Raw genomic sequence first — 19618 nt, 5'->3', positions numbered from 1 at the left:
GTTGCCAAGTGGCCCACCAAAATATTCACTTTTTCGAAATTAAAAATAAATAAATAAATAAATAAAATAAAATAAAACAACAATTCTTTGTCTTTTCACCCCCCCCCCCCCCCCCCCCAAGAGCAACGCTACAGTCTCCTTTTGTCTTAAATGTATAACAGTTACTTGTATTTGTATGTTAAAACTGCAGGTTTTGCTTATACCCCTTTTTTAAACCAGGTTTTTAAAAATGACCTTGATAATCTGATATATTTGATAATCCAGCATTAACAGAGCACCAAACATAACAGATCATCACAGTAATGCTGTGTTAGGAACTGTTGCTTGTGCAACACTTCCCCTTCTTATTCACAGGCATGCAATTTATGTAAATTGGGCTACAGATTTTTAATTACACAAGGGGTAATCAAAAATGAAATACTTCAAACACTGAAATACATTTAATTTTATAGATTAAAGTCTATTACAAGAGTACAAATTAACAATGAAGGGGAACTAGAGTGGTGTCGATAAATTAACATGAATATGTTTATAAGGCAATTTGTAGTTAAAATAGTAAACTTAATTACAAAAATAAATGACAATATCTATTATATAACAAAATATCACACTTCCATTTCAGTATCACATGTAATAACATCACAGACCTTTACACAAATAATTAACAATAATCAATGCTGCTGGTATTTTAATAATCACTGTCATTTCTAAACAGAGAACTTAAGAATTGTATCTGGATAATTTTCTCTAACTGAGTTTGATATGCTGGTACTAAATATTCAGGCTATTATGAGTTATGGTTTTCAATAATAATAATAATAATAATAATAATAATATCTATATGCCTGAGCAAAATGATGGTAATAGGTATAGAATTTCACACACAGTACATAGATGGGAAAACACCAATATGTAAGTTGGAACTAGAAACATCAATTTTCTACTTCAGGCAGTAACATTAATTTTTAATAGCAGTATCTGGAAAGAAATGGTGCAGCAATTGACATTACTAATTTAATTACTTGATAGCATATCCTGTCTCCACAAACCTACAGTACACACGCAAACCTTAAATTTACATAATTGTATCTCCTGTGATTGAATAAAACAGACTTGTACTGATATCACATAACTTCCACAGAAAGAACATGTATTCACAGCAATTAAACTGCCATCACAATAACATATATATGACTGCACCTTTCTCATAGGAATTTGACATACATTTAATAATTAAATACACACATAAAGATGTTACATTTTAACATAAAATTGCTACCAATGAAATAATTTTCTCAATTATCTTCAAATGACGCTGTACTCGTAAGCCCTGTGCTCGTCTTTCATAATCCAAAAACTGTCAATAACTTGACCACCCTGCGAAAAAAGGAAAGAAATGTCACACCTTGAAGCAATATGACTGAACACAAGATAGTGCTACAAGTTGTTAATGACAAAAAATGACTTTTTAACTACTCAACAGGTTTTCTGCAGGTTTCATTTTCAGTAGTTTCCTAGTAGAGAGAAAAAATTTGAGTGATAAAATGGAAAAGGCTTCCTTTTGACAAACTCCTTTCATTATTGTTGCACAGTAGAATAGTAAGCAAGTACAGAATTTTTTTTTTTTGTTTTGTTAGAAACTGCCTGAGACATCGCTAAGTGGGGAACATCTGTTGGATATGATGGTGTCATAAATGAGCGTCAACACTGGAGCCTGAAGTAGAAGGAAGCTGGAAGTTTGTTTCATGAAACTGTGAGAGATGCCAAGAACTGATTCAGCACTTTGATAACAGAATATAGCCTTTCAGGTTATAAACTTCGCATAACGAAACATTGTGAAACCCTAAAGTTAAACAGTAGAGCAGATGCGAGTGCTGACAGGCTCAGAATATGAGAGCACACTCGACTACGAAGTCTTTTGCGACTGAGTCCTTGCATAAAAAGTTCTCTGTTTACCTGCCGCATCAAATTTGGATAAAATTGCGAGCTTTCAATGACTACCTCCGTCATCTTCGTTAGGGGTAAAACTGACTGTCGTGGACCGGTGAGGCTTCCGCTTGTATAAGCAGTGGACGGCTTCTCATTTGCAGGATGACGTTACAGTGAAAACGGCGCGTACGGAGGTGGTGGCCTGTATGTCCGTAGATTTTGATTGTGTGCTTTATCCAGCATTACTTGCAGCGCCCTCCATCGCAACAGGCGGAGAACTGTGAGGAATATAAGAAGTCTCCCTCTGCGCTCTTTCTGTATCAACTGCACGCTTCCATGCATTGCTGAGTGCATATCCAGAGTCTGTTGAAATTATTTTCACAGTCTAATTTCAACTGGTTCCCTGATGACAGAGTCCCAATAGTTTGAAGTGTGAGCAAGTATTCTTGTTTCATCGAATAAAATCTTATTTTTATTTAACAAACAGTGCCCAGCCACAGCCGATTTCTCTAGATACCTGCATTTCAGGTGACGCTGATATTCCACACAGCGATCGGCAACAGTTCTTATAGACTGGCCCACATAGTTTTTGCCACACTCCCAAGGAATGCTGTAAATTCCCAGTACTCTCAGGTCAAGATTATCTTTCACAGGTAGTAACATTACCTTACTCTTCCTGGGTGCCCGGAAGACTGGTCTGATTCCCTGCCGACTCAGGACTCTACCTATCTTGCTGGTCCTTGCACTGCAGAATGGTAGCCGCGCGATGTGTTGGTCCTCTTGATCTGTTCGAACAGAGTCCTTTGTAGGTTTCTTCACCAGAGTAAATCTGATATCACAATCAGAATATCCATTTTTTCTGAATACCGTCGTCAGGTGGTTAATCTCGGAGGTGAGATGATCCTTGTCCAAAACAGTCCTTGCTCTGTGTACCAAGGTATTCAGCATAGCTCTCTTCTGAGACTGGGTGGTGAAAACTATGTGCGTTTAGATATAAATCTGTATGCGTCTGTTTTCTGTACACAGAATGTTCAAGATATCCATCTGATTTTCGCTCCATCAGCACATCTAAGAAGGGTAACTTCCCATCCTTCTCCACCTCCACTGTAAATCTTATGTTCTGGTGTATACCATTAAAATGATGAACAAACTGTTGCAGTGCCTCATTGCTATGTGGCCAGGTTAAAAATGTATCGTCAACATACCTGAAGAAGCAGGATGGACATAAGGGAACACCATTAAACGCTCGTTCTTCGAAATCCTCCACGAAAAAGTTAGCTATTGCTGGTGACAGTGCGAGCCCATGGCTGTTCTGTCAGTCATTTCATAATATTTTCCGCCATACAAAAAATAGGTGGTCATCAAAGTGTGTCGAAATAACTTCAGTATTTCAGGAGAAAAATGAGCAGCCAACAGTTTTAACGTATCTTCCCACGGTACCTTTGTAAACAAAGAAAGAGACCACATCTAGGCTGATCATGATGTCACTCGGACCCATCCTCATCTGCTTTATGATGTCAACAAACATTTTGGAGTTATTAATACGATGGCTACAGTGGCCGACTATAGGTGCTAATAATTTGTTCAAGTATTTTGCCAACCGGTATGTAGGAGACGCAATAGCACTAACAATAGGTCTCAACGGGCCCCATCCTTCTCGACCTTGAGTAGACCGTATAACCTGGGTGGCCTTGGTGCTCTTGGTCATAGATTCTTGACTAGTTCTTCAGTAGCTCCCCTGTCTTCGTGCTAAGTGCTATGGAATCCCATTTAAGAATCCGGTACATGGTATCTTCCAATAATAGGGCCATTTTCTTAAGATGATCTGATAATCGGTAGCATTGAGGATATCTGTGGCATTCCATTTGTCGGTTGGTAGCACAACCAACTTTTCATCCTTCCCCAAAGATTTCAATGCCAGTTTCTCCACTCTGCTTACACTGGACTTAGGAGGCTTGGCTGTTGCTAAAATCCGACTAGTGGCGACCCGTGAAAGATAATCTCGGCCTGAGAGTACTGGGAATTTACAGCATTCCTTGCTAGTGTGGCAAAAATTATGTGGGCTAGTCTATAAGAACTGTTGCCGATCGCTGTGTGGAACATCGGCGTCACCTGAAACACGGGTATCTAGAGAAATCAGCGGTGGCTGAGCACAGTTTGCTAAATAAACATAAGATTTTATTCGATGAAACACGAATACTAGCTCACACTTCAAACTATTGAGACTGTCGTCAGGGAAGCAATTGAAATTAGACTATGTGAAAATAATTTCAACAGAGACTCTGGATATGCACTCAGTAATGCATGGAAGCGCGCAGAGGGAGACTTCTTGCATTCCTCACAGTTCTCCACCTGTCGCGAAGGATGGCGATGCAAGCAACGCTGGATAAAGCAGGCAAACAAAATCTATGGACATAGAGGCCACCACCGTTTTCACCATGATGTAATCCAGCCAATGAGAAGCCGTCCGCTGCTCATAAAAGCAGAAGCCTCCCTGGTCCACGACAATGAGTTTTACCCCTGACGAAGATGACGGAGGTAGTCATCAAAAGCTTGGGAATTTATCCAAATTTGACGCGGCAAGTAAACCAAGAACACTGTCACGAAAGAGTTCGTAGTCATATTAGTTTCCTCTACGGAGAGGATGTTGTCGTGACAAGGAAGTTGTACCAAATTTCACAGATGTCAAACATCAGATCTGAACTGCTGCAGTGAATAGAATTTTGCAGAAGAAAAGTCATGCGATCATCAGGGAGAGGATACATCATACAAGGTATGAACTGGATGCCATTGCTCACTCCTTATACAGTTGCCATCTGTTTTTGTCTGCAGTTTTGTCACATTGGGACTGGGAATGGGTAGACATGACCCTGGCTGCGCATCAGCAAGCTAATTTAAGCAAGACTACAAAAAAAAAAAAAAAAGGGCTGATAAATTTGTGCCCCTTAACCGTGGAGAAGGAATTTCTGGGTCCAGGGACGCACATCACTCTGTTATCAACTTCTCCAACAAAGAAACTGATGACGCTCTATCTCAGTTCTCAGTAAGGGATTGAACTTTTCTCCAGCTCCACAAAAGCTACCAGTGGCCGAGATTATCAGTGGAGTAAAACAAGCGGTTCGGCACCTTCCTGAAGAGGCAGCAGATGAGGTAAGGCTTGCAACTAGTCGGATTTTAGCAACAAGCAAGCCTCTTAAGTCCAATGTAAGCAGAGTGGAGAAACTGGCATTGAAATCTTTGTGGAAGGATGAAGAGTTAGTTGTGCTACCAGCCGACAAAAGGAATGTCACAGTTATCCTCAATCCTACCGATTATCATAAGAAAGTGGCCCTATAATTGGAAGATACCATGTACCAGATTCTTAAACGGGATCCCACAACAGCACTTAGCAGGAAGACGGGGAGCTACTGAAAAACTCTGTCCTCCCAGAAGAACTAGCCAAGAATCTACGACCAAGAGCACCGAGGCCACCCAGGTTATACGGTCAACCCGAGGTCCAGAAGGACGGGGTCCCGTTGCGACCTATTGTTTGAGCTATTGGGTCTCCTACATATCGGTTAGCAAAATACTTAACCAAATTATTAGCACCTATAGTCAGCCACTGTAACCATCATATTATTAACTCAAAAGTGTTTGTTGACGTCATAAAGCAGATGAGGATAAGTCCAAATGACATCACGATCAGCCTAGATGTGGTCTCTCTGTTTACAAATTTACCGGTGGGAGATACGTTAAAACTGTTGGCTGCTCATTTTTCCTCCTGAAATACTTAAGTTATTTCGACACACTTTGACGACCACCTATTTTTTGAATGGTGGAAAATATTATGAAATGACTGACAGAACAGCCACGGGTTCGCTACTGTCACCGGGCACAGCTTACTTTTTCGTGGAGGATTTCGAAGAACGAGCGTCGAACAGTGTTCCCTTACGTCCGTCCTGCTTCTTCAGGTATGTTGACGATACATTTTTAATCTGGCCACATGGCAATGAGGCACTGCAGCAGTTTGTTGACCAATTGAATGGTATACACCAGAACACAAGATTTACAGTGGAGGTGGAGAAGGACGGGAAGTTACCCTTCTCAGATGTGCCGGTGGAGTGAAAATCAGATTGACGTGTCCGACATTCTGTGTACAGAAAACCAGAAAACCGACACATACAGATTTATATCTAAATGAACATAATTTTCAACCCAGCTCAGAAGTGAGCTATGCCGAATACCTTGGTACACAGAGCAAGGACTATTTTGGACAAGGATCATCTCGCCTCAGAGATTAACTATCTGACGACGGTATTAAGAAAAAATGGATATTCTGATCATTATAACAGATCTACTCTGGCGAAGAAACCCACGAAGGACGCTGTTCGAACAGATCAAGAGGACCAATACATCGCGTGGCTACCATTTGACGGGCAAGTCAACCGCGAACTTTTTATTGCGAGGGCAAACTTGGTCACCAGAGAGAGAGAGAGAGAGAGAGAGAGAGGTGGAGGGCAGAGAATCATGTCATCACCTTCTGTAAAACCTCTGTCGTTCTGAAATCAGGCAGTTCCGTATGCATCATAGCTATTAATGGAAGACCAGCTGTGTTAAGTTGCAGGATACTCCGGTGAATTTAAAAATTGCGTACACGCTGCTGCCAACTTGTAATCTACTGCTAGAAGTCCACAGCTGTCAGGCTGCAGAGGGTACTTCTGATGTGCGAGCCACAGGCCTGCCGGTCGTAACAGTGACCGACTGAGGGTGGGGTCCGAGCCAATCTTCCGGGGACGGACAGTCGATCTGCCGGTCTGCGAGCCGTTCGACTCGGGCAGAGGGCACGTGCGTGCCACTACTGGGTCGGTACGAGTACCGCATTACCGGCAACGTTCTGGGACTGCCACTCTGCCAGTCGGCGTTGCCGTCGGGTCTTCTGCCTCCACGACAACAAATTACTGGGCTACGGTACGGAATCTAGCCCGAGTGCAGCTTCACTTATTTGAGTGTGTCGACGCTCCGACAGACGTCCACAGTCCCGCTAGGCTGTGGAGAGTCCGGGCTGCCGCACCCTCGTACGGGCCGTGCCGCCGACCACAGGGAATGCACGCCAGGGCACGCAGTCGGCAACTCGCTTGCCGGGCGCTGGAATGTCACCTCGCACTTTCGAGAGGTACGGACTCACAGATTCGATTGTACGGTAGATTACGGTAAAAAGATGGTAAAAAGGGAAGGTGACTACAGAGTGAAACTACTTGCACAAACAAAAAGAGAAAGTAAGATGACAGAAAAGATTCTTTTTCTTTTGTTCTGGGGCAGCACTGGGCCAGAAGGATCTGCTTAGTAACTTTAAAGTGACGTAGCACAGGCCCCAAGCATCTGTAGACCTATCACAACTCAGATGTAACTACAGGGAAGAACATTTAGGCCCGACTAGGCACCAGTTTTGTAATTCGTCAGGGCACGAGTTACTGTGTACTGAGCCATACCAGTAATGTGTAAAAGTTACAGGTGATTTAGCCACGAATCGTGACAGTTTGCTGGGCTATAATACAGAGAAAACCATAGTTCAGTTGTTTTTGCGTATTTATATTGTCCGTTTAAAGAGATCCCCCTTCTTCTGAAGTGTAGTTCAAAATGGAGGTTACACAAGACCAGAAATGCATTTACTAACTGAGTGAAGCCATTAACATTTTGAAAAAGCAGGTAGCTGCATTACTCCATGACGCAATTATTTAACAACACAAAAAGAAATTATAGCTGTTATTTACATCTACATATATACTCCGCAAGCCACCCAACGGTGTGTGGCAGAGAGCACTTGACGTGCCACTGTCATTACCTCCCTTTCCTGTTCCACACACGTATGGTTCGCGGGAAGAACAACTGCCAGAAAGCCTCCGTGCACGCTCAAATATCTCTAATTTTATATTCGTGATCTCCTCAGGAGGTATAAGTAGGGGGAAGCAATATATTCGATACCTCATCCAGAAATGCACCCTCTCGAAACATGGACAGCAAGCTACACAGCGATGCAGAGCGCCTCTCTTGAAGAGTCTGCCACTTGAGTTTGCTATACATCTCCGAACGCTATCACACTTACCAAATAACCCTGTGACGAAACGCGCCGCTCTTGTTTGGATCTTCTCTATCTCCTCTGTCAACCCAACCTGGTACGAATCCTACACTGATGAGCAATACTCAAGTATAGGCCGAATAAGTGTTTTGTAAGCCATCTCCTTTGTTGATGGACTACATTTTCTAAGGACTCTCCCAATGAATCTCGAACTGGCACATGCCTTACCAACAATTTTATCTGATCATTCCACCATTCCACTTCAAATCGTTCCATATGCATACTCGCAGATATTTTACAGAAGTAACTGCTACCAGTGTTTGTTCCGCTATCGTATAATCATACAATAAAGGATCCTTCTTTCTATGTATTCGCTATATATTACATTTGTCTATGTTAAGGGTCAGTTGCCACTCCCTCCGCCAAGTGCCTATCCGCTGCAGATCTTCCTGCATTGCGCTGCAATTTTTTAATGCTGCAACTTCTCTGTATACTACAGCATCATTAGCGAAAAGCCGCATGGAACTTCTGACACTATCTACTAGGTCATTTATATATATTTTGAAAAGCAATTGTCCCATAACACTACCCTGTGGTATGCCAGAAGTTACTTTAACGTCTGTATACGTCCCTCCATTGAGAGCAACATGCTGTGTTCTGTTTGCTAAAAACTCTTCATCAATCCAGCCACACAGCTGGTCTGATATTCCGTAGGCTCGTACTTTGTTTATCAGGCGACAGTTTTGAACTGTATCGAACGCCTTCCAGAAGTCAAGGAAAATGGCATCTACCTGGGAGCCTGTATCTAATATTTTCTGGGTCTCATGAACAAATAAAGAAAGAGTAGATTCTGGGTCGCCAGAAATGACATGATACGCGAGCAAAAAACATGTTCTAAAATTCTACAACAGATCAATGTCAGAGGTATAGGCCTAGAGTTTTGTGCATCTGCTCGACGACCCTTCTTGAAAACTGGGACTACCTGTGCTCTTTTCCAATTATTTGGAACCTTCTGTTCCTCTAGAGACTTGCGGTACACGGCTGTTAGAAGGGGGCAAGTTCTTTCGCGTACTCTGTGTAGAATCGAATTGGTATCCCGTCAGGTCCAGTGGACTTTCCTCTGTTGAGTGATTTCAGTTGCTTTTCTATTCCTTGGTCACTTATTTCGATGTCAGCCATTTTTTCATTCGTGCAAGGATTTAGAGAACGAACTGCAATGCGATCTTCCTCTGTGAAACAGCTTCGGAAAAAGGTGTTTAGTATTTCAGCTTTACATGTGTCATCCTCTTGTTTCAATGCCACTATCATCCCAGAGTGTCTGGATATGCTGTTTCGATCCACTTACTGATTTAACGTAAGACCAGAACTTCCTAGGATTTTCTGTCAAGTCAGTACATAGAATTTTACTTTCGAATTCACTGAATGCTTCATGCATAGCCCTCCTTACGCTAACTTTGACATCGTTTAGCTTCTGTTTGTCTGAGAGGTTTTGGCTGCATTTAAATTGGCAGTGAAGCTCTCTCTGCTTTTGCAGTAGTATCCTTACTTTGTTGTTCAACCACGGTGGGTTTTTCCATCCCTCACAGTTTTACTCGCCGCGTACCTGTCCAAAACGTATTTTACGATTGCCTCGAACTTTTTCCATAAACACTCAACATTATCAGTGTCAGAACTGAAATTTTCATTTTGATCTGTTAGATAGTCTGAAATCTGCCTCCTATTAGTCTTGCTAAACAGATAAACCTTCCTCCCTTTTTTTGTATTTCTATTTACTTCCATATTCAGGGATGCTGCAACGGCCTTATGATCACTGATTCCCTGTTCTGCACTAACAGAGTCGAAATGTTCGGGTCTGTTTGTTATCAGTAGGTCCAAGATGTTATCTCCACAAGTCGGTTCTCTGTTTAAATGCCCGAGGTAATTTTCAGATAGTGCACTCAGTATAATGTCACTCGATGCTCTGTCCCTACCACCCGTCCTAAACATCTGAGTGTTCCAGTCTATATCTGGTAAATTGAAATCTCCACCTAAGACTATAACATGCTGAGGAAATTTATGTGAAATGTATTCCAGATTTCCTCTCAGTTGTTCTGCCACTAATGCTGCCGAGTCGGGAGGTCGGTAAAAGGAGCCAATTATTAACAAACTCTGTTGTTGAGTATAACCTCCACCCATAATAATTCACAGGAACTATCCACTTCTGTTTCACTACTAACAGCGACAAACACGCCATCACTGGTTGCATGCAATCTATCCTTTCTAAACACCGTCTGTGCCTTTGTAAAAATTTTGGCAGAATTTACCTCTGGCTTCAGCCAGCTTTCCGTACCTATAACGATTTCAGCTTTGGTGCTTTCTATCAGTGCTACTGGCTTCAGCCAGCTTTCCGTACCTATAACGATTTCAGCTTTGGTGCTTTCTATCAGTGCTTGAAGTACCAACGCAGCTTTGACAGTTTACAATTACAATACCGATTGCTGCTTGGTCCCTGCATGTCCTGACTTTGCGCCACACCCTTTGAGGCTGTTTCCCTTTCTGTACTTGCCCGAGGCCATCTAACCTAAAAAACTGCCCAGTCCATGCCACACAGCCCCTGCTATCCGTGTAGCCGACTGCTGGGTATTTATCGTGTTACCTGCATTTGCTGTTATTTGTATGGACAAACATTTAAGGTAGTTATTGATCATGTTTCCCTCAAGTGGCTATTGAAATTAAGCAAGTTTAATTATGAGATGGTGCATAAACCTGGGAAAGTGCAGTCATATTAAGTAGAAAAATGGGACCTCTGCAAACACTAGGCAAAAGCTTGTCAGAAGGGCAGAAAGCACAAGCAGCAGACATGGATTTTTGTGCTTTTACATCAAAGCCACAGTTTGTACTTTTGTACAGCAAACTTTCCTGTGTCAAAGTGCACATCGCACATAGTAGTTCTTGCATCATTTAGAAACAAAGTGTTGCAACAAACTCATGATCACTTGTTGGTGGGTCATGGAGAATGTAGAATGACAGATAGATGCTTAAGAGAAAAGTTTTGGTGGAGAAACAGAAAGCAAGATTATGACTAGTATGTGAAAGACTGTGCACCGTGTGTGCAAAGAGCAGATTTGAGCCATCAACACATGCCACTGCAAAGATCACCAGAAATGATAAAACCTTTTGAAATGCTCGGTTTAGATATTTGTGGACCTTGGAATAGGACAACAGCTGGTAAAAATTATAGTCTAATGAGAGAGAATTTTTCGCAGTTCACAGCAATGATCGCAATTGCACACCAGTGAGCAAGTGCACTCACAAATGCAATGTTTGATAATTGGATACTAAAATATGGTATTCTTGATCCTATGACAACAGATCAGGCTACAAATGTTATGTCAGGCCATCTGAAGCAGTTGTGTTGTCTGCCTAGTATCTGAAAACTTCACACTAGTTGTTTCCATTCACAAGCACACGGTCATATTGAATCTGTTCAATACAAGATTTCAAAGATGTTGACGCATTAGCAGTCAATATGACAGTTGAGATGCATAACTGCAATATGATGTCCCAACAAATAATTCAAATGCAAAAGGAGTACAGGTCTTTCACCATATGAGGTTGTATACAATAGAAAGATGCCATCTCCTTTCAGATTCTGAAGCCTGAACTACGTGCTAATGAGGAGTCAGTGAATAGCTTCAAAAATGGATACAGGAGTTAGGCAGAAGGTCAAAGTGAAAACAAAAGTACTTTACTGTCAAGAAAAGACAGGTCAAAGTACAGGGATACTGCCACAATATCAAGGTGGTCAGTGGGTTTTGGTAACCAACCCTCACACATCAGGGCCCATACCAAGTGATGGAGGTGACATCACCAATGAATGTGAAGGTACAGTTTCTGACGAAAACATTGACTATTCATGTACGACGAGTCAGACCCTTCAGTGGAGCAGAAGATGCGTGCCGCCAATTCCAAAACCACAAATGATACAGAATAAAAACTCTAGGAAGGCACAGAAGCCAATGGTTAAAACTCTTCAGGATTCACATAGCATACCGAATGTGTTAACACCATGTGTTTGGTTTCCTTTTGTCAACTGTGCAAATTTTTTGTTTCAATTTATATTGTTTTGTTTTGGGGTGTTAAGCTGCAGTTTATATTAGATAGTTTAATGAGTTCATACTGAGTAGTATTCAGTAGTATTTTGTTGTGCACTGAAACTTTTGGAAAGGAGGGGGAATAACGAGATATTCCTTCCTCTCAAGCAGGGAGGCAGCACAGGCAGCCAAGAAGAAATGACAATTTTGCTGCTCTTAAACCTCATATAGAGGGGACTAAGAGCTAAATTAGAGAACCAACCTATTGAATCTGGAGCTGTGTTCTCTAGACAACCTTTGGGTTAGCCAGTCATTTGTGAACACATGGTTTAAAGTGTGGAAAATGAGAATGATGTATGCAAGTTAGAAGACACCTTTGGAGAACTGTAAAAAAAAGGCAAGGGAAAAATGAAATTCTAGTAGAATGGAGAAGGAATACCGCACAGTGCAAGTATCTTATAAGAAACTGAGGGAACAGTCGAATCATGTAATTGACCTGGTGCCAAGGACATTGATTTGAAGAAAGACAGGATGGATAAACGCAATTGTCAATCTTCTGAAGACAGTGTTTGGAACAGCAGATGACGAAAATACTCTAAATTTAAACAACATACAAGCAGCAGCAGATGTTATGAGTAGTAAGGTGGACAGAACAAATTGTACAGGAATTGGCAATGGGTCCAATGCAGTACACTAAAAGAACTATGAAGATTATAAATGAGGATCTTATAAGGGTGCAGAACCAACTACAGGTCAAAGAGGGGCGCACAGTTGCAGCCAGACAGTTATGTATTTTGACAGAAAATATCAATGGTGCAACATTGGAGACGTGAACAATGGAGGAATTTGTTTTTCATGCAATACAAGGGTAGCAAAGCGGTACACTATTGCCATTGCTGCAATTCTTAGCAGGACCCCAATAAGTGCAAAAGGATTTTATACCTGAGCCAAAGCATACAGCAAAACCAACTTAGGTCAGCTTAGCAGTATTGTCACATTAGCATTTGAAGCGGATGGAGTGCGACTACATGTGTCGATACGTTTTTTGGTCTTAGGCTTAAATGCCCAGTGTCACTGTAATATTATACATCCTTACCTTGTGAAACGGAGCCCAGCAGGAAAATGGGTACAAGTGTCCACTAGTCAAGTAATGATAATTTTAGAGAACAGAGAAACATAAGTGCTGATGTCCAGCGATGAGAATGGGATTGCTAGCAGGAGAGTAGTACAGTCGGTTCAACCAGGGTGGTTCAGATTGACACACATGTATGCGAGGTACGAATGTTCCTGGGGAAATCCAAAGAAACAGAGTTGGTGACAGTGTTAAAACTCAAAGAATATGTGTGACATGGATATATTTGTTATACACTCCGGAAATCATAATTCTGAATTACTATAAAAAATGAAAGCCATGGAGTATGTCTAAAACGGAATTAAAAAATAGTGGAATCTTAATAAATGGAAACCGTTGGCAATATAGCCAGAACAACATCTTACTTATTGGCAGAGAAAAACAGTAGCCGAGTTGACACATCCATCATTGTTTTTGCCAGAGAAACAGAGATACTGCCAGTCCAAAATCTAATACACTCAACCCGGACACCCTTGTGTCAGTAGACCAACTAACAGCATCACAGAAGGGGCAGATTTTCTCTGAACAGATTTTACAACACACCCAAAAGTATTGGGGGAGGGGTGGGGGGGGGGGGGGAGGAAACAGCGTAATCACATTATAAACATAAGCATTTCAGCTCCAAGTACTATAATGGTTCTGATCACCATTTGTGTAACTTAGATTTGCTATAAGGAAAAAAGCTATACAACACCTGGAATTATCTGTGCACATGTTGAACATTTCTCAGCATGGCGATATGACAGGAAATACTACGGAGTAGTTAGAGTGAGTTATATGTCTAGGTACTAGGAACTAGGAATAAGGACCCAATTATGAACTAGAATTATGTTTTAAGGGGCATAAGATTTGTGAGATTGACTTCAATTTTTATAAAGGGATATCGCATGAAGGATAGATTAATAAGACATGTAGACTAACAGGAAGGTGTGTAAATTTGGGACCAGTTTTATAAAGGATGGGGAATGTTGCACAGTAGAGCAGTAAGTCAGTGTAGGAATAAAATTTTGTAAAAAAACGGCCTAGAAGTCACTAAATGGGGCGCATCTGCCAGTTAAGCTACAGTGTCTTAACCAAATGTCAACTCGGGAGACCCAAAGTACAAACAAGCTGGGAGCCAATTTCATCCGACTATGCAATAGGGAAGCCAAGAACAACCGATTCAGCAGTTTGACAACAGTGTGGAGCAGATAGAACGTCGCTGAATGCAGTAACTTCACCAGGAGATGTCTGAAGAATGTCTTTCAGGGTGCAAACTTCACATAAAGGAACATTTCTGAAATCCTGAAGTTAAATGCTAGAGAAGGCGAGAGCACTGACAGGCTCGGACAATAAGAGTACTCACTGTCACCAACGTGGGGGATCATAGCATCACCTGCTATGAAACCTCCACCCTCCTGAGGTCATTCTATGAGTGAGGCCATTCAGTCTGCATCACAAATACAGATAGAAGACCAGCTCTATTAAGTTGCATGATGCTCTGGTGAATTCAACAAGTGTCAAGCTGCCACCAACTTGGAGTCCACTGCTACAAGTCCAGGCACAGAGGGAACTTCTGATCTGCACGGTGCAGTCCTGCCAGTCACAACTGTGACTGACTGAGGATGGGGGCTGGGCCGATCTACCACGGATGAAAAACCAATCTGCCCATCTGCAAGCTGTCCAACTCGGCCCATGGATGCCTGCACCACCACCTCCCTGGCCGTATGCTTGAATCGACACTCGGGATGTTCTTAGGGTTGTTGTCGGGTCTTCTGCGTTCCTCAGCAGTCACTTACGAGCCACATCGAGCTTTCGAGCAGTGCAGGCTCAGTACGGTCACTGAGAAGAAGTAGAGTGATTGTAAAGCTTTTGCCAATAAATTACTGTTAACTGAATGATGTTTCATTAGTGCTCCATTTTTCACACAGTATCTACATATACTGACAAATGTTCTGGCAGATTTATATCACTGTACGTCACACAGTCTGTGAGATATGACATCATAAATGTTGAGAAACTGCCACAGCAGCACCATATTTTGTTTTACTACTTCTTAACTAAAGAATATATTCACAACACATTTCACAAACATATTAAAAGAGAATTATATAAAACCATGGGCATATTCCAACACTTTAAATCAACTAATCAAGAACTTCCAGAGGTTTGCGATTAGGAACATTTACATTTTCTATTTGTTCTTCATAGCAAATCTCTGGAAGTTCTTGACCGATTGAGTTGACATTTTGACACAATGTTACATTCTCGTATGGGTGCGTTTTTATGTACCTATTTTTGTAAAAATCCTCCTCCGTGTTCAATTTAAGCATATCATATGCGAAGGGATCTCAATCACTTATAACAGTACTGTTCTCATAATACTGTTGATCTCATGTTGCAAATATACAGGGTGTTACAAAAAGGTACGGCCAAACTTTCAGGAAACATTCCTCACACAGAAATAAGACGTTATGTGGACATGTGTCCAGAAATGCTTAATTTCCATGTTAGAGCTCATTTTAGTTTCGTCAGTATGTACTGTACTTCCTCGATTCACCACCCGTTGGCCCAATTGAAGGAAGGTAATGTTGACTTCGGTGCTTGTGTTGACATGCGACTCATTGCTCTACAGTACTAGCATCAAGCACATCATCAGTACGTAGCATCAACAGGTTAGTGTTCATCACGAACGTGGTTTTGCAGTCAGTGCAATGTTTACAAATGCGGAGTATGTATTAGCACGGGGCAATAGCCGTGGCGCGGTACGTTTGTATCGAGACAGAGTTCCAGAATGAAGGTGTCCCGACAGGAAGACGTTCGAAGCAATTGATCGGCGTCTTAGGGAGCACGGAACATTCCAGCCTATGGCTCGTGACTGGGGAAGACCTAGAACGACGAGGACACCTGCAATGGATGAGGCAATTCTTCATTCAGTTGACGATAAACCTAATGTCAGTTTCAGAGAAGCTGCTGCTGTACAAGGTAACGTTGACCACGTCACTGTATGGAGAGTGCTATGAGAGAACCAGTAGTTTTTGTACCATATACAGCATGTGCAGGCACTATCAGCAGCTGATTGCCTCCACGGGTACACTTCTGCAAATGGTTCATCCAACAATGTGTCAATCCTCATTTCAGTCCAAATGTTCACTTTACGGATGAGGCTTCATTCCAACGTGATCAAATTGTAAATTTTCACAATCAACATGTGTGGGCTGACGAGAATCCACACGCAATTGTGCAATCACGTCATCAACACAGATTTTCTGTGAATGTTTGGGCAGGCATTGTTGGTGATGTCTTGATTGGGCCCCATGTTCTTCCACCTACGCTCAATGGAGCACGTTATCATGATTTTCATATGGGATACTCTACCTGTGCTGCTAGAACATGTGCCTTCACAAGTAAGACACAACATGTGGTTCATGCACGATGGAGCTCCTGCACATTTCAGTCGAAGTGTTCGTACGCTTCTCAACAACAGATTCGGTGACCGATCCCATGGCCTCCACGCTCTCCTGACCTCAACCCTCCTGACTTTCATTTATGGGGGCATTTCAAAGCTCTTGTCTACGCAACCCCGGTACCAAATGTAGAGACTTTTCGTGCTCATATTGTGGACGGCTGTGATACAATACGCCATTCTCCAGGGCTGCATCAGGGATTCCATGCGACGGAGAGTGGATGCATGTATCCTCGCTAACGGAGGACATTTTGAACATTTCCTGTAACAAAGTGTTTGAAGTCACGCTGGTACGTTCTGTTGCTGTGTGTTTCCATTCCATGATTAATGTGATTTGAAGAGAAGTAATAAAATGAGCTCTAACATGGAAAGTAAGCGTTTCCGGACACATGTCCACATAACATATTTTCTTTCTTTGTGTGTGAGGAATGTTTCCTGAAAGTTTGGCCGTACCTTTTTGTAACACCCTGTATATGGCTTGCTCAGGTGTCAGGAAATCATCCGACTTATTGGTGTACGCACCGGACAGGAAAACCAAAAATAATGTGCATTCCAAAGCACTTCAATAACAGATTATTAAACCACACACCTATTTTCTTTCTGTGGCTTTGCAACACGTGCCACATACATCTAGAATTTTGATAAATTTTATATGTGGCTACAGAATTTTAGATGTGGCTAGTAAAGTTAACTTCCAAATTTTAAAAAAGTAAAATGGGACTTCACAATTTTATTTTATTTTATTTTATTTATTTATTATTATTTTTTTTTTTTGAATATGTCGAAATTTCCAATTCCTTGCCCTGTATCTGCTAACAACATGTCAAAAACTTTTGCACCATTTGAGGGATCCTAGAGAAGGATGCATACTCTGTATGGCAGCAATTTTACTTTTAGTATTGAAGTCGTAAATTTCCCAATTCATCCTATACTGGCATGTAAGTGTAAGAATCCAGAGTTCCCCAAAAGAGCTTCACTTAAGAACTTTGCACAACATTCTTACACCACATGATTGTAGAATAAATAATATTTTCTTCTTTACTTCCACAGAAGATTGTACCATATGGGAATATTAACTGGAAGTATGCAAGCAGTCCCGTATGAGGGTCACACAGTAATAGATGTTTCCCAAGGGCAAAGCAGGCAGAAATGGGCTTTTTGGTTAACTAACCTACCTTAGGTTGTTATCCTCGATAGCTAGGAATTTCACACAAGCAGCTTCATTTAGTGAGTGCCTACTGATCTCTACTTCTGTTAGCTGTAACTCATTTTTATTTGTTTGTGATTACATAATATGGTTTTTAGGTACCCGAGTTGCCCGAAAAGTACGCTTCCCAATTTTATTTCTCAGGGGGGGGGGGGGGCAAAAAAAAAAAAAAAAAAAAAAAAAAAAAAAAAAAAAAAAAAAAAACTTTTCCCATGACATGTGCAGGCTGGTGAGTTCAACTGGTACATCTTGACAACACTCGCACTGGATTACAATGCACACTGCAGTATCTTGCTAGTCCACAGCCAGTTAGCACTACAACAAAGTGTGTGCGCTTGTGAGCTGCACTCTGTCATTCATTGCTCCCCCTCCCCAGCAAAATTAGTGTCTCCTGTCTATATACATCAAGATTTAATGTATGTCTGTGGAGAAGGATGTACAAGCATTCAAGTGGTTCGATGCTGGCATATACAATTTGATGACGATGATGTGCATGACGACAGTGCACAAGGATGTACACCACCGTGGCATGTGATTATGCTGCTGATGCAGCTATTGCAATTCGCAATATTGTGAGGGACTGTTTTATTACCACTGAAAACCTTCTAGTGTGACTACCTACTGGGGCTGCATTCGGACACTCATCCAACACAAAGATCCTGACAAACCATCTTCACTACCACAAAGTCTGTGAGAGATTGGAGCCACATTTGCTGAGCAATGTCCACAAGCAGAAATGGATGGATTTGCGTAGAATGTTTCTTGAAATGTATCAGAGGGGTGGAGAACTGCTCCAAAATGGGCAAACATCACACATTCGGCACAGGAAGTTATGGAAATTGTCTTTGGGGACTGTCAGAGGATTTTGCTCATTCACTACCTGCCTCGCTACACCAATATGAAAGCAGAGGGGTACTGCAGTATCTTGAGGAATCAGAGCGCCATCAAAAGAAAACATCCTGAACTTTTGTCTTGCAAAGTTCTCTTCCCTTGTAGCAATGCTCAGCCTCATACTGCTCAAATGACCCAGGCCGAGTTTGGAAGATTCATCTAGGAAGTGTTCCCGCTCTTCCGAATCCACCAGACTTTGCCCAAGTGATTTTCACATGTTTCCCCAGCTGAAAGGTTACTTTGAAAATAAGTACTTTAACACTGATGATGACGACACATCGACAGTGAACAGCTGCTTATGAGCATAGTACCCGACCTAGTTCAACAACGGTTTGAAAAACCTTGTCACTTCCCTAAGAATGCTTGAAAAAAAGATAGTGACTGTGTAGGAAAGTAACAGAAGAGTTTTATAATGTCAATAAAACTATTTCAAGAAGATAAACTGTGCACAATTTTTTTTATAAAATAGGAAACTATCATATTGGACAGTCCACATATAATGTTGTTAGCTGTGAACCTGCTATAAGCATGTTTGATTATGTCCTGTCTATACCTGGTACTGCCATGTACAGATATTTATGAGCAAATTTGTACCACCAGCAAACATCACATTTTTGAAGATACCTCCAATGTCTTGGTGACTCACTTATGCAGCTTGAGAACAGGAATGGGTCAAGGTGTCAACTTCCTGATATACTACTCGTGTCATCACGATGGTAATTTCATTGAGTTGTGTGCACCATTTGTATCATGAAGGCAATACACACACAGAGCAACAATAATATGTAGGGGCTGGAAAATTCGCATTTTGTGACGAATGCATGCAAATTACTTAACAGAAGCTATTTAGTAGCGAACTGTATCCATATTAACTCTACTATCAGTG

At 41.6% G+C, this 19618-nt stretch overlaps 1 protein-coding gene across 1 annotated transcript in view; it reads right to left on the bottom strand.

Moving 5' to 3' along the window:
• Positions 1-425: 425 nt before the first annotated feature.
• Positions 426-19618, bottom strand: part of LOC126210180 (acid phosphatase type 7-like) — a 168699-nt gene continuing 149506 nt past the window's right edge. The window contains exon 10 of the mRNA XM_049939342.1: positions 426-1377. Within this exon, the coding sequence (XP_049795299.1) occupies positions 1306-1377 (72 nt within the window). The 3' untranslated portion in view covers positions 426-1305. The remainder of the gene's footprint in view (positions 1378-19618) is intronic.

Source organism: Schistocerca nitens, chromosome 10, assembly GCF_023898315.1.
Source record: "Schistocerca nitens isolate TAMUIC-IGC-003100 chromosome 10, iqSchNite1.1, whole genome shotgun sequence".
NCBI classification, from domain to species: Eukaryota; Metazoa; Arthropoda; class Insecta; order Orthoptera; family Acrididae; genus Schistocerca; species Schistocerca nitens.
This window is presented reverse-complemented; position numbering and strand designations above follow the sequence as displayed.